The sequence below is a fragment of the Athene noctua genome, chromosome 5, assembly GCF_965140245.1.
Source record: "Athene noctua chromosome 5, bAthNoc1.hap1.1, whole genome shotgun sequence".
NCBI lineage: Eukaryota > Metazoa > Chordata > Aves > Strigiformes > Strigidae > Athene > Athene noctua.
Window position 1 is genome coordinate 51,402,431 of NC_134041.1, and position 23,598 is coordinate 51,426,028.

At 46.8% G+C, this 23,598-nt stretch overlaps 1 protein-coding gene across 1 annotated transcript in view; it reads left to right on the forward strand.

Moving 5' to 3' along the window:
• The window catches only part of HPSE2 (heparanase 2 (inactive)), a 115,217-nt gene that overhangs the window by 56,825 nt on the left and 34,794 nt on the right, over window positions 1-23,598 (forward strand). The window contains exons 4-5 of the mRNA XM_074908408.1: window positions 19,566-19,739; window positions 20,325-20,496. Coding sequence (XP_074764509.1) covers window positions 19,566-19,739; window positions 20,325-20,496 — 346 coding nt within the window. The remainder of the gene's footprint in view (window positions 1-19,565; window positions 19,740-20,324; window positions 20,497-23,598) is intronic.

Sequence of the window (23,598 nt, forward strand, 5' to 3'; positions counted from 1 at the left end):
TCCCTTGGCTCTGCCAAGGGCGATGGCATTCCCATGGTGTATCTGACCTCACCGTTGCTCGCATACAAGCACAAAACCATATTTGTTTTACTCTTTTAAAAACAGTGCTTGCATAGCTCGAATGCCTTGAAAGTCAAGGTAAAAGCAAATATTGGTGTGCTGGTTTTCACAGGCTCCGTTGTTAAACGGTTACGTATGACGTGGTTGGCAGAACATCAGCAGCTAAAGCAAACGCACTCATACTTGCTTCTTTCTCATCCTTGTTCATACCATGCCGGCTTTCTGCTGCACGCTGCCTTTTGGCACAAAGCTGGGCTAAGCAGCGTTGTCCCCATCAGTGTGATGGGGAGTGGGACTACAGATTTATTTTCCACGTTGTCTTTTGTTCTGGTTCCTGAATGCTTCAATGAGTTAACTGCCAGCAGAGGGAGAGGGTAGGGAAGAGCCATATGCAAAAGAGGAAGGGGATGTTTTCAGCTGGGAGGGAGACAAAGCCACAAGCTGTGAAGAGCTGCAATACAGAGGCACAACTTTCTGGCCTTGCAGTGGGGAACATTTCTGACAGGACCGTGAAACTGTGGAGCTGGCTCGCCAAGCAGAGCCAAGAGGGCAGATCCAGAGCTGTTATGCTAGATAACATAAAGGCAAAACTTGCTGAACTTATAATGGATAATTTATGATGTAACCCTCGCAGAAACGGAGCCCCTCCATTTTGTGAAACAGAATGTCCTCTAGAAAATATTTGCACTTAGCTAGTACACAGATTCAAGGAAATTCTTTCAGGAGGGTTTGAGTCTAATAAAACGGGAATGTGTGACCTGGCCTGCACCATTATTTGCCCAGTTTTATCCTTTGTTATTATTTCCAAATGTGGAATTCTCATTCTTCTACAATTCTGCAGGTGAAGCTAGGCCAAGAAAAAGCAATGGTCTCCCGCAATTACAGGGAGCACCTATTAGGGCTGTAACGAGATTAGCAACGCAGGCCAGCATCCAGAATGGCACATGTTCCTGGGTGGTTGTGGAAATGTCCCTGACAGCGCCCAGGAGCCTGGTCCCCACATGGGCGAAGAGGCGCTGGTTGGAGCGGTGGGACCCCCGCAGCGCTGGGCGATGTTCGCGCTCAGCCCTTCTCTACAAGCAGATGGGTTTCCTCAGACAAAAGAGCGCAGCATTTGGCTTCAGCGTTCCAGGATGCAACGTCTTACAGATGGTACCGTCCCCTCCTCTTCCAGGACATAAATCCTCTGGGATGGAGGCTGTGCCATCTCTACATGCTTGCATTGGAGGGTTGGTCCTTGCATGACGCAGAAGACAGAGCTGTTGTAAGCATGCTGCCGGCAAGCTCCAGGTCTCTTCTGCTCTAATATTTAAAATTTTACCTACCAAAAGAGCTCCTTTTTAAAAACATGAATGTTCCTACTTCTGCCTGCCAGATATTACAACTGGGAGAGCTGGATCCTTCAAGTGTGTCCTTGTTTCTAAATAGTTATAAAACCAAACTTTGACAGCAGCGTGTAATATTTGTGAAGGGTATTACATTGGCTTTGTGGCACAGACGTGGCAGGTTCTGGTGCCTGGTGTTAACCAGTGGTCAGTGGGGCTGCGGACTGCAGTAGAGCTGCCACTAGCACAGTGTGGGGATGCTGTGACTGCAGGATGAGGAGCAATCAGGATGAATGCAATGACTATTTCCCAGAATGTAAACAGCCTTGCAGCTTAATGGCTCTATTTACGTTGACGGAGATCAGGAAACACGCTTTGTTATTTTAGTCTGAATAAGCTCATGCAGATGGAAAGCAGAAGCAACTTGTTTGGAGTTTCTGGTGTTCTCTGACAAGCCAGGTTGCACATGAGTGTGTTAACCTTGCCTTTGAAAAACGCTTGATTTTTATCAGCTTGTTTACCAAACTGTCACAACAAAGCATAAAACCACAGAAGACTCACATGCTGATATGAGAAATGTGCATGTTCTTGGTAGTGGAAGAGGAATAGGAGCTTTCTGCTCTTTGTTAAATGTGGTAACAAGCCATTTTTTTTCTACAAACTGTGGAGTGAGCTGACGAGCAGGGAGCCGGGGTGAGAGGAAGATGTTCCGCACAACAAATTGCTCTCCTCTCCCACCACCTCCAGCCTCTGCAGATGAGCAGGGTGGGATTCATCAAGTTGCTCACAAAAAGCCATTTGTATCATATCGTTTACCGGCGCCAGTGAGTCCCCTGTTCCCTCTCAGCCGGAGTCTTCCCGTGCCGGCGGGCCGGCTCCCCACAAGCTGGTGTTGTGGCTGTGGGAGCCGAATGAGTTAAGCTGTGCTTGCCGTTCCAAGTGGGAGCGAAGAGCCATTGCAAAATGTTTTTCCCCCCGTTGGCTCTGCGTGTTGTTTTAAAATTAAATTGGTTCTGGTTAGCAAACAAGAACAGGACAGCAAAATTAAATTTTCTGAGGAATGTTGTGAATCCTGTGTGAAAAATAAACCCCAAAATGTTTTTTTCCTCCTGCACTCTTTGGCTTGCCTTCGTCCCCTCTGCTTGCCATCCCTCCCTCTCTGCTTCCTTTGCAGATATGTTGGTGGGTGGCAAGACTGGTGTCCTTATGCTGGAGGTGCTGTGGTGAGCAATAGTAGGAGTTAATGTGAGCTGGGATATCATGGCTTGGCTAATAAATTTATTTCTTTTTCCTTTATACGTATTGTCCTGCATCATCTTTTCTTGCTCCTTTGTTCTTGCTCTCCTCACAGCTTATGCTCTGCCTGAGGGATATTGTTGCTCCCTCTCCAGCAGGTGAATGCTGTGCAGATCCAGAGAGTACCTCAGACACGTAGAGGACACAGTGTTAATCTTAGAGGCAGAATTGGACCTATAAAGCATAATTCAGCTTCACACAGATGACTACTGCCGGCCATCTGCAACACTTCAGTCTCACTGGAGTCCAGCACAAACTCTGCATTGGAGGAGCTACACCCACATAGGGCTCTGTGATGGACAATACAGATTTCTCCCTGTCTGCTTCCTTCTTATTTATTTATTTATTTATGTGCAGATGGAAAATCTTTGACACAAATTGGCACTCCTTAGATTCTGTTCCTCTGGAAAGCTTCTGCAGTTCTTAAAAGCTTCTCCTCCATTTGGTCAGCCCTGCAGGCATTCACTGTGCACTTCATAAGTCATTTCTCTAGTCATTGCCTCAGTATTTGTGTCAAGTCTTCTTGGATCTTTATTTATAATTTGGCGCAAGTCTGTTCCGAGGGCTCAGCAGACTCACTGTTTTGTGCGAACGAGGACATCTTGCTCTCAGACCTTTAGATGGGACAGCAGGTTACTCCGAGTTGAGTTTCGTCATACTCATGCTGCATGTAAAGTGCTGGGGCTATCGTTATTTACTCGCTTTTGCTATTACTTTTATCTGGGAAATAAGACTCCTGACGCCTTGTATGCTTGGTGCCCCATGCCACCAATTTCTGGAGGCTGGGAGTGTACCCCAGAAGGTGTTATGGCGTGATTGCCCCTCTTGCACTCTTCTCCAGGCATCTCCTCTTGGCCATTGATGAAGATGAGAGATTTAAATGGTCCTCCAGCATGATGTGGAACAACCACATGGGCTCACCTGACTGGGGAAGATGTACAGAGTCAGATGACAGTTCTAGGAGAAGAATAAACATCTCTGGGGAGGCAGCATGGATCTGCTAAAACCTTGCCTCCAGGTGGCATGTGAAGATGGGCATCTCATCCCTGTGAGCAGTGTTTTCTGGAGCACGGCTGGACCCCATGTCTGGAACAGGTCTGTGGGTGTTGCGGGCAGCCAGGGAGCACTCCTCCCTCACCATCAGACAATTAGAATAAATAAAACAGCTCCACTTACACTGGATGAAATCAAGTCTTCTGGATTGTGGCCTAAACACGGTCAACAGCTCCTCTGGGCCCTTGAGCTGCCAATAGTTTGCACCTCCTAGCGAGTCTGTCCTTGGGAAGGAGCCATTAGAGGCTAAGGAAATTTTGCGGAACTCCATCCTTTGAGAAGTGGGAAATCATCACTGATAGGACTTGCAGCACCTCTTGTTTCAAGGAATGGGACATGCAGGAAACACACTGATTTCAACCCAGCTCTCAATGCAGTGCCCTAGCCAATGCCCTCCTGGAGCATGGTTATCAACAACGTTGCCGAAACTCCTCCAGAGCACCATGGAGGCTGGGTTTCCCTTCTGCTCAGGCCTTGTGGTGATTAAATTGTACTTGGGTGAAGAGCCATCAGCTAACGAATGAGGTTTTCCAGGCCCCTCTGATAATTATGGGTTTATGTTCTGTTTGTCATGTCAGAGTTTGTGTGCGCTGGGGTGTCAGTAAAGTTCACCAGAAAGAAATTATGATCAACTAAGGCCTGAAGGATCAGCTTGAGAAACTTTTCCCGAATGCTGCCACCTCTTCTAACACAAGTGTTGCATATGTTGCTTCTTGGTTGGGTGGCCAAAAGTTCTTTAGAAAGACGTAGTCTGCACATGTGCAGACAAAATATTTCACATTCCTCCCTAAATCACTGTAGGTATCTACTTCTTCATGTCCATCAGTCTTTTTGACCAAAGCTGTTGCATTGCACAGCAGCGCAACACCACTAGGTCTAGTCAGTGCTGTTGGGAAGAGGCTGGAGCTGCCTACATTTGCTGCTGCTGCTACTGCCTTCCTCCTGGACACCCTCTGTCTCTCTCAGTTTTCTCTCCAGGAGGTGCTCCTGGTGCCTGACTTGTCATCCTGATGTCCAACCTCTTATGCTGTTTGTCCCCTTAGTGCTGGTGTAACATGATGTAGCATGTGGAAACATGGGTTGGTGGCTGCAAACCCTGTTTGAGTGTTTATAATTTTATCCTACCATCTCTTCCTAAATGGGAATTCCTTACACTAAAGTATCAGACTGAGGGCTTGAAGAGATGACCTGAAATCTGAGTGAGAATCTGTTGAGTCATTTCTGAGTGCTGCGAGCATAAATGTATTTCTCAATTCTGAAAGTGTAACATTTATCAGCTGTACGATAATGCACAACCAGCCTCATTTTGCAGGATCAGACTTTCAACATCCACAGCCCTCAGCAATAAATGGAGCAAGGTCATTGCTAAGCTGGAAAGTAAATGCTTTTGAATCATTTCCTCCCAGGACAAGACCTAGTGTTTTCTTCCAACTGATAACACCTTTCTTCTTGTGCAGAGCAAGTCCATAACCTTTCTCAGATACAGAAACTTTCCTGCTCTCCACTGTCAAAAGCTTTCAGCCCTCCTTGATCTTCTTTAACATACCATGGTGTGCTCATCTGCCTTTTGCTAGGCTCAACGTTTCTTGTACTTCCCATTTCTAATGCTGCCCACATGGTTTCCATTTACCGAAGGTGGGAGCCAGTGGGCATGTCCCATATGTGATCAAAGAGGATGGGATCATCAGGTGGAATTATTTAATTAGAGATTGCCAAGCAGGGTTTTTTTTTTAATAAGTTGATTTTAATATTTTCCATGAATTTATTTTTCAGTTAAGATTATACCATATCCAGAAAGATAACCATTTACTTAACCAGTGAGATAGATTCAGTTAAACCCTGAGAAATTCTGCTTCTTTAGACCAACCTTTATCCCCAAAAACTGTCTCAGAAGGCTGCCTTCTCTGTCTGGGGGCAGAAGCCCTTTCGGGGGCTTAACGGTGGTCATTTGTTTAGCAGAGTAAGTTTAAAAATCTGACAAGTACATTGCAAAAATCTCAGATCCCTCTCCCAGGAGGCAAGCCAATGACACCATTAGCTTAATCCAGCACCTCATATACTCGATTTTAATATGACTTTTTAGCTCCATAGTATGATATATTTTCAGTTGAAGGATTTGTGTTCCAGTACTAAGAGGGGAAAAGGAGGGAGGGTAGTGCTGTAGGTCACTCAGCAGTTGGGTACACAGATGTATTAAAAAACATGCAGAGGTTCTCTCTGGAAAAGAGCTAACATCAGACATGTAAATCAATTCACTGATTGGAGTAACTCACAGCAGAGCCTTTTGCTGTGTGTTTAGCTATGTTGCACATACCACACAAGCGAGCCATGCTCTCATCTGTTTCATCTGCCTACGTGGCTCTCTGCATTTTTGACAGCCAACTCTAGGCATGATACAATTAATGGATGATATTTGGAGCTACTGTCCTGGCAGCTTGTGCGAGGACCCCTCTCCATCTCCACAGCGACCGAGGATGTGCTAACTAATGTGGAGGAGTTATGCTGGCAGCAGTGGCTGCAGAGTAACTGTTGTGAAATTTAACATCCATCCTATCCAAGTCCATATATCTGCTGTGTTGATCTCCAGGGCTGGGCTGGCTTTGGATTGTTCTCCAGGAAAATGGAGGTATAAAGATCCTATAGAGTTCACCTGAGCCACTTTGAGTGATCGCTTTACAAGGAGTCATGCCTGTTCTTCCCTGCTCACCTTAAAATGATAAGTAAAAGTAGTTCAGATGATATCTCCATTGCAGTAAAGCTGGAGGAGATGCATTCCCCTGAAATGCTGACAAGCAGTGAGGGTATACTGAGGGTATCGGGAATGTGTATGTATCCTGAGAAGGAAAGCAGTATAGTATGCTAACCATTTCAGCAAAGCCCAGCGTTATTGTAAGAGGGCATGCTGATAATGGCAAGCTTCTGCATGAAAATGCAGAAAAAGTATTTATTAAATACATATGAGTCTTCTGTATTTGACAAAACAATCTAACACAGATGTCATAGTGATAACCAAGTACTTTTGTGGTTTAGGTTTCCTAAGTGGTCTTTCATCTGTTCTCTCTTCAGGTCTGCTTCTGTTTCACACTTAAAATTAATGTAATTAACAGCCATGTCACAGTTAATTGTTTCTATGAAAACTAAAGCAAAAAGCTTTCTCTGTGTCAATACATTGTTTACTCTTTTGCACTGAGTTATAGACTGATGTCTTCCTCTTTCTTCTTCTTATTTGTGTGTATTTGCAGGGTATTTTTCCTGCTGTTGTCTGTGCTGCTTTCTCCCCTGGACCCACAGCACAGCTGTTGCCTCTCTATGTCTCACTGGTTGGGAAATGCTGTCTTAAACTCCCTTCCCCAGAGATCCTCTTGACCTGTGCCCTGAATTTGTTCAAATTTGCCTTTTTTTTTTTAAAATACATTATCTTTAATCCGTTGTTCTTGTTCCTTCACTGCCTTAAATTGCTGAACTTTATGGTTTTGTAACCACTTGCACTCAAATTTACTTCCAGTTTTGGACTATTAATCAACTTGCTCTATCAATAATATCCAAGTAATAAACATCTCCTCCCCTGCTACTTTCTCTTCTCCAAAGCAACTTTCCCCATGCATTCCAGCAGCTTGGTGTGTCTAGGATGTACCCTGCTCTGTCTTTAGCAGATGGCAGGGTAATTAAAATTATCTGTTCCTACCAACTCCAAGTATTTGTCTGCTTCAGTCAGATTCTCAAAAAGATGTCGTCCGTGTCCTACTTCTGATTAATGGAGCTCTGTGGGACATCTCCTGTGCTCCTTGTGTCTTTCTCTGTTTCTGAGGACATGCACAGAGTGTATTTGTCACCTCTTCTTGAACCCCAAAGTATCATTCATATAAAAAACCCCTTCCTATTTCCTTCTTCTGTTTCCTAAACAAGTCATCCAACAATGTCTTTCCATGAAGCATGTGTGAAGCTAAATGCTGTAGTTGTATATGGGGGCTTTAAAGCAGTCTTGTTTATTTTCTGTTCTCCTGGCGTTTATGTGCAGACATATAATACGATCAGAAGGCTGCCGTGTTATTCTCAATCAGAGTTTTTCCCTGAGTTTACTGCAATTTCCCTTTACCTTAGCCATAGCCTAAGCTTTCAGTTGGTGTTAGGGCATCCACTAGCTTTTGTGAGTGTCTTCCTTCAGACCTAGTTTTGAGACCCCTCTCTAGATTGGAGAGGTACCAATCATCTTCACCCAGACACTACTTTTTTCCAGCATCCTCACTCTGCACAAGACCATCTTGCCCAGGCAGCAGCGCTGGGCTGTTGGCAGCAAGCACTCGAGCATGGCTCCGTGGCTGGTGTGGAGGAGCAGGAGTCTGAGCACACCTATTCTCCCTCAGCACATCAGTATTTTTTTATGAGATCCTAAATGTCTTATGTAGCATTGGTTTGTTGATATAGCCTGATAAGGCTTGTAGGACAGCAAAGAGCTGCAGAATTGATTGGAAGCTTGGAACAACTTGCATTACTGTGAAAACACTGAAGACCTGAAACAAATGCTGCTTAATGAAAGTGTATTTAGAGGAGGCTTGATCTTAATCTTGAGCTATCCACCAGAAATGAAGACTTAGCAGGCAGGGGTATAGCAAGATTCAGTCATTAGAAGGCCAAAACAGGTAAGTTTAGATTAGAAGACAGGTGCATATTTTGAACATGGAGGTTAAATAACTGCAAATTTTTACATGGGGATAGGCTGATTTCCATACTTGCAGCAAATTCTAAGATGGCAGTGGATACCTTTACAAAAGATCTGATCTGTCCTGTTGAGGGACTGGGTTTGACTCCTGACTCCTTGTGTGTGTCCCAGGCTGCGTGATGCAGGACATCAGGCTAATGATGCTTGCCTTTTCCAGCCATTCATCTATGACTCCAAAATCAGGTTCAGACTCCACCCTGTGTCCTTTGGTACAAGATTTCCCCAAAGATTAGCTGGGGAGAGCTCCTGCCAAACCGGGTCCCTCCAGCTGAGCTGTATCTGCGAGCCCAGAGGAGCAGGAAGAGCCAGGGCCAGTTCCTTCAAATATTTTACAGATTAAGACCAGGGTCTGGGATCTGTGGGAAGTCAGTGAAGTTCACAGACCCCAGCGGATTGTGGTCCTTGCTGCAGCGCTAACGGTCCGCGCCAATAATTGCTGTCTTCTTCATCTGCCTAGCTTGGTTGTTTGCTATTGCGTTCAAATGCAATGACACTCGGCAGTGTGGACCAGCCCTCTGACATTATTTGAGTGCAGCTGGAGGCATCTACTTTAGCCTTGAAAATGCCTCTTTCTTGGCAGCGCTTTGTGTTTATTATAATGCTGTCTGTAATGTGCAAAAGTACATTTCTGTTTTAACTTCCTTCTTTATGTACTAAAGAGTGTGGTTTTAATTAAGGATTTCAGATTGAAACATTTCCGGTTTTATGCGTTGTTTTTTGGTTGTGTTTTTTTTTTTTTTAGGACCGTTTTCAGTTAAAATGTTTTAGAGTTTTGAAAAATACCAGATGCCCAGCTCACAAAGTGTGCAAAGAGCCCCAGTCACTCCCTCTTCCTCCCAGGGAAATCAGCTGCTCCGCCAAGCGGGAACAGCCAGGGACGGCCAATGGTGAGAATAGGGTCAGCCGGCAGGAGAGGATGGGCCAGGCCAGGGACTGGCAGTTTTCAGAGGCACACCATGGCTGTGGCTCCTTGCACGATAGGAAACGTTGACTCAGACCTGTAAAATGAAGCACCTGATTTTTGTGGATTCTGGGTTTACCCCCTAAATAGCTAGGGATTGTAAGAGGAGATGGGCAGATCCTTGCTTAATGGCAGAGCATCTCTGTTGCAGTGCCCGCTGGCAAGGGGTGTCAGATATGTCCCTGCCATCCCTGGCCACCCGGTTGCAGCTCCCACCCGTGGAGAGGCAAGGCCAACCCAAACAACTTGTAAAATAAAACAGGGTTTTTTGCTGCACATCAACTGTTGTTAAAAGGAAAAATAAAAACAAGCCAGATTTAAGCTCTCCTGGTATAGAAGAGATTTAAAATGTCCTATGAAGGCACCCAAAATTTTTGAAAACAGCAGACAATGAAAATTATGTTAAAAACGGGTTTCTAGAGCCAGTCCCATGATTTTTGGGAGTTTGACTCATGATTTTTGAATGTTGGGGTTTGGCAACGCTGAAGTCCTTAGTTTGAATTTGTTCCCGATGTGGTATTTCGGCTTCCTACCATGACTGATCAGTATCACTCTCCTCTGGAGCAACAGGAGACCCAGGAGGCAGGAGGTAGAGAGGTCCGGTACAAGGCGCCACACCTTCTTCGGCTCCAGGGATGCTCTCAGGTTGGCTCACATCCCTGCCCCAGGCTCTTCTGAATCAAGCTGTGTGTCTGCCACATGACAGCAGTTCAGGCAGCAAAAACAAAGTATGGGAGCTGCTGGCCAGGCTGAAGGGAATCTGTGAGCTAGGTGCACAGTTACCTGGGTCAAGCATTTTACTGGGATTAAATGAACATGTTAAAAACACGCTTCATACCTGTACATCTTTCATTTCAGTTTAGTCAGACAGCATGTGCACAGGGTGTTGCTCAGCCCATGCTGTCCAGCTCACTTTTTGGAGGAAAGTGCTGAAAACATCCATTCTCTTGTTGCAGTGTTAACACTTCAGGTGCTGTCAAGAAAAAGTATTTATAAAGAAAACCTCTGCCTTGCACTGTGGCACTTTGAAAGAATGATACGGATGCAACTTGCCTGAGCAGGAAGTGATGCACAGGGGAGTGGGTCCCCTAGATGGCTAGTGTTGTCTGCCCTGCAGCTGGCAGGAGGAGGTGAACATGGGGACAGGCATGGTACCTGTCCTTGTGTCTTCTCACTCTGCCTCATGTTAGTCTATGGCTGTACAGCAAGTTAGAGCATTATCTTCTACACACCTGTGTAGGTTCGGGCTGCATGGGGCTTCCCATGTCTGGGAGGTGAGACTCGGTCGCAGGAGGAGATCCACCTCCATGTGGCTTCCTCGGCTGAGGAGCAGCACCATGCAGGGACCAAGTTACTTCCCCTCCCTGGCAACACAGAAAAGGCTCACTTTTGTGCCTAAGCCAGCTTTAAACCATGTAAATCACATTCCTCCCACCCATGGGTAATGCTCTGCAGCTGCCCAGGTACCCCTACCTCAAAGGCCCCCATCCCAATGTGATCCACAGCCCTGTCCTCCCTGTGAGGTGGCCAGGGAGGGCATTTCGTGCTCTCATCAGCCGTCCCCATCCATCTCCAGCTGCCTGCCTATTTGGGAGCTCGCAGATCGCTGAGTGCTTGAAGAGCTGACCACTTCTTGCCTATTTGGGAATGCTTTTAAATTGTTCCAGAAACTGCTGTTTGTTGATAAATCAGGGTGATTGCAGAGAAGTGTTTTAGCTAAACTGTGTAAAAGAAGGAATGAGCTGCAGTGCAGCACTGCCAGCTGTCATTGGATTTAGAAACACACATCATAGATTTTGTTGCTTTTCAGACAGCTGCGCTTATAGCTGCTCTTATAGCCATATAAAACAGTCATTCTGTCAGCAAACGGTCTGGCAGCAGAGCTGGGTTATATCTGCAGCCGTGTTTCCAAGCCTGGCGGGTTTGCTCCCTCCACGTGCCTAGGTAAAGCCCAGAGGAAGGTGGCTTTGTGGCATGGGCTGTAACCTGTCTCCAGCGTCATAGTTTTGCACGGGGCAAGGAACAAAATGTTGGGCTCTGCCCACTGCCCTTGCAGGAGATGGTGCTGACAGGGCTTGTCTTCAGCATCCTTGGTTGTTAGGAATGGGTAGTTGCTGCCCTGAGAAGGTGTTTTTGTTTTTTTTTACACCATGTCTGCAGTGGCTGCTCAAAAGTGGGTAGCTAGAGGTCAGATTGACAAACCACATCTTGTTATAGCAGCACTCACAGTGATCAGGTGTGGGAGAGCTGAGCATGCACACGACCAATGTGATCAAGCAATGCCCATTTATTACAACTAAGAAAGCCCTTTTATAATGTTCTCCCGCACACGTGAGTAACATGCAGTACAAGTCCTCAAGATTGGACCATTAACTTAGCCCGTGCTTTAAACCTTCTTATGATTGGATAAAAGGTGCCACATCAGCCTTGCCAGGCTTCCTGCCTTGTGTAACTTCGTCTTCCGTCCCAACCCCTTCCAGGGGTTGTTTGTCTCATCGAGTTTCTCCCCCCTCATTTAGGGTCACATCCTTATCGCATTCTTGCTTGGCTGAGGCTCTTATCAGTCTTGTTTTCATGCAGGATTGCTCACATGTCCATTCTCTCGCAGAAAGTCCTCTAGAATCCCAACAATCAGGCCCTGTCCTCTGTGGTCCATCCTATTTGGACTTTAGAGCTAAAGCTGAGAGTATCAAGGACCAGATTTAGATTTTAAAGAATTTCCTCAAGGGAAGGGAGATAGTGCCAATTTATCAAATTGAAGCTTTTCACGGGATCAGTATTGCTGTTGATAAAACATCATCCAGGAAGGGTTTCCTATGTAACAGACCAACTTTAAATGCCCGCTCAAAATAGTATTTGAATATTTTATACACATTTTATTTGCATTCCTTTATGCAAAATGGAACAACTTCAAGTAAACTAGCCTAGCTACATCAGGAGGCTACTCCACGAGTGAGTTATGAGAGCAGCAGTGAGTTATTGCTGCGCACACTGTTTCACACCAATCTCTTGGGCAAGCGGTGTCTGTGAGAAGTAACCACAATGCAGGCCGTCACCATCTCTCTGTGGGATGGGCTGCCTCCCACAGAGGCCCCGAGGACACCCAATGTTTCAGGCACTGTGGAAGATGCTGATGAGCTGTACCCATGTTTTCTGTGGAGCAATTTCCGTGGCTCAAGCCCAGTGATCTAGGGTGGCCAACAAGGTGCGCAAGTGATGCTCACAGTCTTATTTTCTCTTGCTCTGTTCTTTTGCTTTGCTCAGACCTGTAGTCCTCTACCCACCCACCTCCATCTGCCTCTGAAATTTTAGAAGATGCTGAATTCATCCTGATCCAAAAGGGCAAATGCCTTAAGTTATGCAGCAGAAGAAAACAGCTTTCTTAGTTGTAATGTGATCTTGGTCCGCTCCCAAGCACCAGGGTTTGGAAATTGCCCTTCTGGCCATTATCTGAGCTTTACAGCATTTGGAGATTGAACCCAGATCCCACATCTCTTCTGAAGCTCCATGACAATTTACACTTGTTTCTAGAAACTATTACTGTCCTGTGCACTCTTTACCACATGAGGATTGAAAACAGAGCTATTCTGCTCGTTTGAGCTCTTTTTTGCATGAGGGCAGAGCTCAGGGCTCATTCCTTTTTCTCACCATCTGAGGATTAAGCCCAATCCTGACTGTTATCCGACCTTGATACCATTTACACACTGCACCCAATGCCTGCGGCTTTTATCTGAGCCCTTAGAGCATTTGGAAGTGGGCCATGCCCCTTGTCTGGTATCAAAAGCATTATATTAATTTGGGATTCATTCCACAAAATAAGGCTGTCAGCCAGACTCCTTAGCAATTGGATATTGAACCCAGACCTCGTGGTTGTCTTCCAAGTTATATGCCAGCTGGGAACTCAGCCCACAATCCATGGCTGCCGGCCAAGCTCCTTATTGGCGAGAGATTGACACCAAGCCCCCAGACTGCTATTTCTGTATGGTGGTGTTAAGGCCTAAACGTAGCTCACGTGGTCAGCATAATCACCTCTGCATTGGCAGTGAAATGAAAAATTTAGTTAAAGACTTGAATGAATATTGAGGGTCAGTGTTCAGCTGCTTAAAGACCATGGATGATGACAACAATTCCCTTGGAACAAGGCCCCCTTGATACTCCGGGGGGAATAGCACCAGATCCCCCATCTGTCATCCAGCTGGATATAAAATCCAGGTTCTCATTAACACAGTGTGCAGCATTTCTTTACTGGCTGGCAGTATTAAAGCCAGTTCCTCCAACTTTCAGGTATTCTTCTGATGGGATTAAACTAGATCCCCTTTCTATAGCACTGTTAGGCTCTGCCAAAGCACTTCTTGTCACTCAGAGCGGACCTCCAACACTGTACCTTGCCCTGGGAAGTGCTTCCCATGCGCAGCACGCCCCCAGCCTTTGCTGTCCTGTAAAGCAATAAGGAAGCCTGGGAAGTAAATGAGAGCAAGGGACGGTTCTGCACATCTCCATCCTCTTTGAGGGAAATCAGGAGCTGATCAGGTAGAGGGAGCATTTCAGGTGAAACGCGTCTCTGAGGCAAGCAAACTTTTCCCTCCTGCCGGCAACTTTGCCTGGGAATTCTTCAGCATCTTTACATAGTGTGGTTTTACTGCATAGCAAAATGCTTCAGAAGACTGAATTAAAACCAAACAGCTTTCCAGCTGGGATGGTCATCATTAGAATGCAATTTCCAGCAACTGTGTGGGTTTCTTGGTAGCCTCAAAATCTTTAAAATTCTCATTAAGCAGCAACTTTGAAGGACTGGTTTAGCATGCAGCTAGAATAGGAAAATCGTCCCATGATCCAGTGGATCAAGCTGGATGTTATAGTGCATGCGGACAGTGTGGGATGTTGCTTTTCCTCTGAACTTGCAGTGGTGGTGAAGGTTACTCTTTGGTGCTCTGACTGTGCAAATTATGGATGGGGTTTCCCTATCTGAAACCCTACCGTGACTGGGGATGGAATCCATGGGGAGATTTTAAGCCAGTTTGGCAGACCTGTTCCATGGGTCTAGAGTTACTCTGATTGCCTGTTGCATATCTTCTGATTCATATTTATTTGCTAAGAAAACATTAAGTCCTTGCCACACACATGTGGTTTTATGAGGATTTTCGCCCAAGAGAGCCAGTGCAAATGGGATTCAGTGGACTATGGTGGCAATTTGTTTGTAAATAAATTTTCCATGTACCCACTTGTTCTTCTATAAGCAGGAATACCTTTTTTTTCCAGTCATTGCTCTCGCCAGCCGTCTTACTCATCTCTTGTCTGAACACTCTGTACCGCCCTTTCTACCCCCTCACTGTAAAGCTCTCTTTGGGCTTCTGTTTGCTCTTTGCCAGGTCTTTCCCAATCCCTTCCCTATGCTATCTCCTGCGGTGTGTTTGAGGAGCAGGGGATGCTGCTGGCTTTGATGTTGGCACTAGGAGCTCTTTGCAGGGATACTCCAGGCATTGCTCAGAATTTATGGGGAATGCTGAGTCGAGCAATACCCATGATTAGTTGAAATCGATATTTCTAGAACCTCATTTCTTTGCTTTATCAACAGAAGGGTTCATCTGTTGTGCGTTTTCTTGGTCTCTCAGCTAACCTGCAGATTTGGGGAGTGTGGTGTGTGCTGCCCGCTCTGTGCTCAGCTCTTGCCCTGTCTTCCTCAGCACTGGCATGAGCTGTACGTGCGAGAGACAGACGTGGTGAACGATGGGGGTAGAGGGAGAACAGGCTCTTCTTTCCTGTCCTCCTGGTTGTCTTCCCAGAGTTACGAAAGCCCCCAGCACACCATGCCATGCCCCGCCACCCCTCAGCCCACTGGCTGATTTCAGCCTCCATCTCAGTGTGCACATGAATTTCCACTCTTTGTGTTAAATCCTGCCAAAGCAAAATTCCTGAAGCAAAATAAAAAACGTGGAAGACTTTCAAACCCAGAGATTGTTGAACTGTCCCTCTTACCAAATGGCAGTCAATACTATGTTCTTTATAAAGTCTCTAGTATAATGTTTAATTCAGTAACTACAACTAGAAAGTCTTTCCAATTATTTTAAACTGCCAGAGACGTTTTAATGTGCCTCAGATTTTGTGTTGGCATGCCATAGAGTTAAGTGCCATCCATCTTTCAGAGAACTTTAAAATTTAGTCTTGTATAAAAAGAAGAAAAATGGGAAAGGATCCCAAAGAACGTACTTGTCCCATGAACCCCACCGCCATTTGTGGCCTCACAGACGCCTTCTCCTGCATTTTGAAATTGTTTGTATCCCTCTTTGCAGGGTGAGAGATCTATGCAAACAGCCAAAATCTTTAATTCCTGTGCAGAGCTTCAGTTGAGAGCAGGATTGCGAGCAGATCTTCACCGGCGGCCACCCAGCCATGCATCGTCGGGCAGTATTCACTCTCCAGATGCGTTCAAGCCTCTGCAACCGAGGATGTAAAAGGTTGAGAAAGCCCAAATATCTCCTGATTTCTTTTTTGTGCCAAGGCCATGGGGCCTCTGTCTCTACCTACTGGCTGCTGTTAGTCCCAAACCCACTGAGGCAGGCGCCCATCCCTGCTGAAACCTGCCAGCAAGCACTGCCGCTCGGTGCGAGGGAACAGAGCACATAGCTTTGTTGCCTTGGTTAGCCTCACTCCAACTACGTGAGCATTAGTAAGTGGCAGAAGCTGGCTCTCCGTATCCTTGCACTTTTTTTATTCTCTTTTTTTTTGTTTTGTTTTGTTTTATTCCTTCTCCCTGAGCTCAGTGGCATGTGAATGCTGAGTGTGTGAGTCTCTGCACAAGGGGCAGAGAGAATGTCTTATAAATCTAGTTCTGCTCTATTAAGATTCATTCTGGTATGACAATGGCTTTTTCTATTGAAATGCTTTGTGAAAGCCTTGCCTAATGATCTGTTAGCTGGGAAGAGGTTAAATTCCTGCAAGATTTTCTGTATTTGCTGAAGAACAGTGCAATTATCCAGAATTCAAAGTGAGTTTTAGCCAGCTGTTAATAATACTGCGATTCTTCATGTTCTCATTACTCAGAAGTAATGTGGCCATCCCTAGTCATGGCAGTAAAATATTTATAGCATTCTCTTTTGGCTCTGTTTGTACTTATGGAGGGCTGGACATCACTCGAGGTCTTCTAAATATGCTTCTTTTTGTGTTTTAGCCACCCATGACAGTACTGTTCTCATCTAACTGCAGCTGTCTGCAACAGAGACATCCAGTTTAAATCGGTCAGCTCAGGAGGGGTCAGACAGGCCCTTTAACCACTAACGGTTGGGCATCTTGTGCAAACTGGTCAAGGCTCTGCTAGAGTCACTGGAGAGACTCGTGCTTCCAGGTTCACACTATCCCAAGACAGCTGCCAAGGATGAAGGAGATAAGTGGACTTGATACCTGATATTCCTGATACCAAGAGTGCCCTTATTAATAATCTGGTTTGATGCAGAGATAGGTTTATTAGTAGTTTTCTGCTCTTTGTGGCCTTGTTGCAATCTGTAGGTCGGTTTGTATGCTGGGAGATCACTGGAAACATTCAGGAGCGACCCGCAGACATCTGTGTGTTTCTCCTAGCTCTCTCCCCTGATCGCTGAGGTTTCCAGTTTGGAAAGTCATGGCAGAACATGAAGTACACGTGGCATCTCTCTGTCCAGGCGCACAGAAACAAAATAAGTGTCATGGGAAAAATATAATTTCACAGTGGCAGGCCCTGCACTTGGGATAAACAGACGGCTTGTTTCCTCTGGTGGATGCATGGAAAATCCATTCCCAGTCCTCTGCAGAGGCTCCTAAACATGAACCAAATCTCCTCCTGTAGTATTTAAGAACTACAGCTGTTTTGCACCAGCAAAACCGTTTCATTTCTAGCAAGGGAACTGCAGGTAACACCTTTTTGCTATCTTCATATTGTCATTTAGGTGTCTGTCTTACCCTCTTTATTGGAGTGCCATTTCAAGTGCAGCTTTTTGCCTGGAGGTCTGAAGTAAAGGAGTATTAAGTAACTGTATCTGTCTCTAATTCACTAAACATCCAGAAAAACAGCTAATGTGCCTGAACTAGTGAAATGAATACATTAGATTAATCTAATTCAGCTACTTTTCACTCAAACAACCAGTAGCATTTAAAAAAAAAAAAAAAAAAAAGGTTGTGAAAGGGATTAGGAATTTCTTTTCCACATTTTTCCTTTCTTCTCCTTTGCATGTCTTTGCTGCATTCCATTAAACATTAGCTATTCAGTTAGCTTATTTCCTTGACCCTCCTTAAAACAGTACTTTAAAAATAAGTTTATTCTTCTCAGACCTCAGAGCTGGCTCCATATTCACCAAGGCTTTCAGTGACCAGGAAAGGTGACAGAATAAATACAGACATACAGGCTGTGAGCAGCTTATCCTGGCTGGAGCAAGTAACTTCCAGCTCACTTGCACTTTGGTCGGGCAGTAAGGGTACGGGGAATCTCAGAGTATCACCCCTGGGCTTAGAGCAATTCCCTGGGCGTGGGGCCGCCTCTTCTCTAACCCCTTCAGCTCCCTTGGCCATGGTGGTGCACGCTATCACCTTAATGCCATGGCAAGTCTAATGTATGTATCCTCTAATCCTTTATACCCCCCTTTATTGTAAATGTATAAAAAGACCCAGAGAAGGCTGCCTAGACCCTTCAGTTTAACAGCAAATTACTGGTAGATGCTCTTGGTGTGCATATTTCTTACTGCAGTCCAGTCTAGATCAGGGTTATCTCACTTTCTAGAGAGAACGTCATGTGCAATTCTGTCAAAAGCCTTAAAAACTATCAAGGTATAAGACTTAAACGGCTGCTTTACTGCCTGCAGACCCTGCTCTCCTGTCAGTAGATTGCTTCAGTGTGATTTGTTCTTGACACATTCCTGTGGCTGTTGATCATCTCCTTATATTTTGTAAGTGCTGACAAGCAGCTTGATTATTTGTCCAAGTATTTTTCTGGGACCTGAAGCTGGTCTGCCTACTCTGTAATTCCCCAGCGCCTCCTTCCCCTCTTCTGAAAGCGGAGCCCTCGGTCTGCCCTCCCAGCCCCCTGGAACCTCCCCATCCCCGGTGGCTCCTCACAGTTAAGTGGTTGCATCTCCAAGGCTGCTTCAGGAAGCTCGTGAAGTGTCCTGGGATGCAGTTCAACAGGCAGGGATGATTGAAAACACCACAGTTATCTAATTACTCTCTAACCAAATCTCCTCTCGCTGTCGCATGAGTTTGTATCCTGCTATCACTAGCATTAGCTTCGTCAGGCTTTTGATTGCTTTTGAGTTTTGTAGTGAAGATTGAAGCAAAAAAAGACATAAAGTGTTTTGGCTCTCCTAGCAATGCCCTGTGCTAAAGGCAATCCTCCCTAATCAGCTCTTCCTTCCCTCCTGCTGGTGGCTGGTGCCCCACTGCTCATCAAGGCCACAGTACATCAGGCGAGATGCCAGCTGGGGACCTTTGAGGCCAGCAGGTAGGAGACGAATCCCACAAAGACCCCAGCACCCCAGGAGGACCACCCCAGTTGCGGGGCTTGGCCAGACTGTCGCCAGACAGGGAGTCCTCCTCTATCCCCAAGCTCAAGGGGTGGCATGAAGCTCCTCTCTTTGCATGCAGAGTGGAGGTTAGCTGGGTGCGTGGTGCACACCTTGGAGGCTCTACTGGATTATTGCTGGGGCTTGGTTACTGCAGAGGGGACTGTGGGAGCAGAGAGCAGGCTGTGGTGGCATGCAGGAGAGGTGGCTGTGAGATGGCAACCCTGGAGTGGTGATTTCCTCCTCTGCCCCCCAGGCACTGCAGGGATCTGCTCTGAAAGAGATGCAGGGCAGGATAAGCACAGGAAAGGCTGAACTTTCCTTGCCAAGAGCAGATGAAAAGAGATGTTATAAAGTCACTTGTCTCTGGTAACATGGCCCCTAGCTCTTGACACAGTGGTGGAGTTCATCCAAGTTTCATGCTGGAAGGAGATGAGCCTATAACTGGAACCCTATCCCAGTTTCAAAGGTCAGGTGCATTTCTGTAGTTACAGATGTCGTGGGGATGGCATTTGACCCTGGCTCATCCTACACAGAAGGCAAGGTCTGATGGACAGCAGGATCATTTGAACCTCCCTGGAACTAGCTTTCATTTGAATTACAAACTGTTTTTTGTTTCTTCCCAGCCAGGTCTCTAGACAAACTCTATAACTTTGCTGACTGCTCTGGCCTTCACCTGATCTTTGCACTGAATGCTTTGCGCCGAAATCCCAACAACTCTTGGAACAGCTCCAATGCTCTCAGCCTGCTGAAGTACAGTGCCAGCAAGAAGTACAACATCTCCTGGGAGCTGGGCAATGGTGAGTGTGAGAACAGGAGAGCCACAGGAATGGAGCTCACTGTAGCAGAAAGGTATTCCCTTTTGGAAGAGGATATTTGCAGATCTCAGGATGCTTTGCCAATGTGGTTTCAGAGGGATTTAAAGGTCCCTGCTATAAAGCAGCACAACCTTTTAGATGGACGTGGCATGTGCTAGACCCTTAGCTGGATGTTTTCATCAGTTGGTATTAAGCACATGAAATGTTTCTGCCCTGGCTGCTGGGCACAGCCAGTTCTGGGGTGGCCAGACCAGCAGCTGTATGGACTTGTAGGGTGGCTGCAGCACCAGGGGAAGTGGGGGACCCTACGAGGGGAGGAGCATGACACCAAGGTGCAGGTGCTTCACCCAGCACACAGAAAAAGGGGTGCAGGAGGAATGCTGGCACAGAAGAACAAACGATGGCCCTCATCCACTCCTCAGAGGCTCCTTCTGCTGCTCCGCAGAGTAGGCAGGCAGCTCTGTGGAGCTCAAGCTGTGTGACAGCATGAGCTATGTGTCTCTCTCCGGAAGCACAGATGAAGGAGCAGAGCTGGCAAGCCTTGCTTGTCTATTTTTGTTTTCCCAGAGCCCAATAACTATCGGACCCTGATTGGCCGCTCAGTGAACGGCAGCCAGCTGGGGAAGGACTACATCCAGCTGAGAAGCCTGCTGCAGCTTATCCGCACTTATTCCAGAGCAAACCTCTATGGGCCAAACATTGGGAGGCCCAGAAAGAATGTCATTGGTCTCCTGGAAGGGTAAGTGATCAAGAAGAGATCAGAAATCTGTCCTGAGACTGATGCCCTTTGCAGCAGGTAGACTTGCTCTTTGGCTTCCTGATGTCCAACAGCTGCCAGGACAACAAGGATCTGTGTGGCTCAGCCACAACAGTACCACAGGCCTGAGGACATGGTAATCTGTGCTACTAAGCTTCTGCAGAGGTCCCTGGTGGGATTTCTGGCTGGGCTGATCAACACTCTCCCAAGTATTCCCAGCATTTCCCAATTATAGGCAGACTGAGGTGCCCACCTTGTTGGGATGTGAAGATAATGCAGCGGTGTGGATGCAGGCTTCCGCATTCCTGTGGACTGCAGGACCAGGAGGTAGATCCTGGCACCCCTTACCAGTGTAGATATTGTCTCAGAGTCCTTCTGGACAAATTGCTTTGCTCTTCCCATTTGGTGACTTCTTTTCCCTGTGCTCTCTCCATCTGTGCAGAGGAAGAACCTGTAGCAACTTTCTTCACTGGCCAAGCCCTTGGCTCCCTCCTAGGAGAATTGGCATGTCTCTAATGTCTCTAGTTTGGGGAGGCCAGAGGTGGAGAAAGAATGGTGACAGTGAGGGATGCAGACACCTGGAGGTGACACTGGACAGCTACAGGAACCAGGGAGGTGTGGGAGCCTGCTGGCAGCAGGAATTGGGACTGTGTGGCTCGAAGACCGTGCAGCAGAAGGAAAATTCCCTGCAGGACTGTAAACAGAAACTCCAGTGCAGAGGGCTGGGCAGGGGGAGGTGTGGAAGGGACTCTGCTGGGAGCAAAGCTGGGTCTAGCATTCATTAACATCTGCATGAATGATCTGGCAGAAACAATAAACAGCACACTGATGCAGTCCCTGGTGAGGCGGGGAGGGAGCCAGGGCCAGATTCTTAGCTCTGCTGCAGCAGCACAAAGAGACCATAAAGCTGGTTGAACCATCTGCAACACCAGCATCCCTCCTGCTGACGAAAGTGGGGGAGCAGCCCATGCACCCACACCACGACTGTCGCCGATGCCACGTGAGCGCATCTCTTGCTGGAGCCCCCGCATTCGGTATGGTGCCGTGAAAGTGGCGCAAGGGGAATTACAAAATGTTGTAGTAGCCTTGATCAGCAGGAAATCTATTAGCGCCGGGAGGAGCGGGCTGAGTAAGGAAAACAACAGGGATGAGAGAGAGCCAAGAAGCTCTTAGAGAAAGGGAAGTCCTACTGCTGTGTTTGCCCTTCGTGCGCCGCAGCCGGGTCCCAGGGAAGAGGGGTCGGAAGAGCTGAGTTGCACGGCCAGGGTGGTCTGGCGGCTCTGTGTTGCTGGAGCTGCAGTTTGACTGACGGCAACCTTGGGAGCGAGACTGTAGCATACAATCTGATGGAGAGGATGGCAGAAATGCCATCTCAAATGAAAGGAAAGGTAGGTAACACCTAGGGTTTGAACAGCCCTGGTGACAGGATGGTGGGGGCTCACCAGACCCCCACACTGATCTGAAGGAGCTGTAATGAGCATGCCTGATCTCCAAGCTGTATGCTGTTTCTCTGCTGCCGTCCTTGCCTGCCAGGGTGACGCTGGTCCACAAGCACTCAAGTGATTTCTCTCTCCCATGGAGAAACGTTGTGTCCTGCACTCCAGACCCTGGTGCATGCAGCTCGTGGCGAGTGGCACGTGCCTGCATGACCTTACAGCCCATGGGGTCCTCTGAGAAAAGAGTTGTTTCTCTTTCCACATAAAGACCCCATTATGACCAGGCAGGGCGTAAAGAGAAGGAGCAGGTTTGATTACACAAAGACAAAGGGCTAAACGCTCATTTGCAGTATTTGGAAATGGAGTTGCTAAAGGATGAATAAATAAACCCCAGTGCCTAAGCTGCTTGACAGTGTGAGCTTTGTTCCCAGCAGCTCCCTGACACTTCAGCATTCAGTGCGACTGAGCTCTGCCTTCTGCAGGAGCATCACAGAACTGGTCAATGGGCTGTGACTCAGCATGTGCCTGGGGCTGTCATGGCCAGGACATGCCTCTCAGAATCCTGAATGAACCCCAAAGAGTCAGCAAGCAGGAGAGAGGAGAAAAAAATTAAGAAGGTGCTCTCAATGGCAAGCCTGCTGTCTGCCTTGCTAGACCACCATGGGTGTTCTACATAGGGCTCACAGTAGGTTGAAGAGCAAGTAGGTCCAGAGCAAATAAAGTGTGTGCAGTTACTAGTCTTGATGACGCAAAATCTACACAGTTTTTCGCTTATTTTAAAAAAATGCGATGAACAGCAAAAGTCGACCAGGTAGGAAGAGATATGTCAAGTGGAAGATTAAGACTCACGTGTTAAATAAGGCTTAAGTAAGGTTTAAGTAAGGAGGGGAGAGATAAGCACCCAGAGCAGCAGTCAGGGTGGGTGGATTAGTCTGCCAGGCAAGCAGTGCTCTGTTACACAGTGAGGAAGCAGCTTTTGGTGGGGGAAATAATGGAAATGAGCTGAAGTGGGAGAGGACAGCTCAGAGAGGCCCAGGGAGTGATCTCTGACAGTAGAAGCTGGTATTTGATGTTCTCCAGGGAAAGTCCCTACCCTAGAGTTACCTGACGTCCTGAAACACTCAGAGAAAAAAGTCTCATTGTGAAGTATTACCTAAAATTACATTTTCCTGTTGCATACTCTGTGTTCCAAACATTGCAGTCTATTGTTTAACTGTTATCTCAAGCAACCAAACTAAACTTACTCTTTATGTTTAAAGATTTTCCTGCAATAATGACAGTATCATCATGATTTGGGCATTGTTCTCTGCTGCGCACCAGGTTCTGTGTCTGTCTCAGTGGTGGAAGATGGACACCTCCAGGGCCTGTCCTGCAGGACACGGTGGGACTGAACCCCTTTCTCTGGGAGTCTGCTAGACAGGCTAGATGATGAGTGCAAATCAGGTACCCGAAGGTTTGCAGCCTGCAGGGGTGTGTGCACGCTGTCTCACTGCAAAGGCTGTCCTTAGGGGGGTGACACTGAGCTCTGCTGGGTGAAACCCATGCTCTTTCTGATGATGGAGATAAGATGAGAGGAGGAGAGCCCTACCTGAAACACAGCAGCATGGGCTTTGCACACCCTTCACTGTTGAGTCGTTGCTCCCGAACT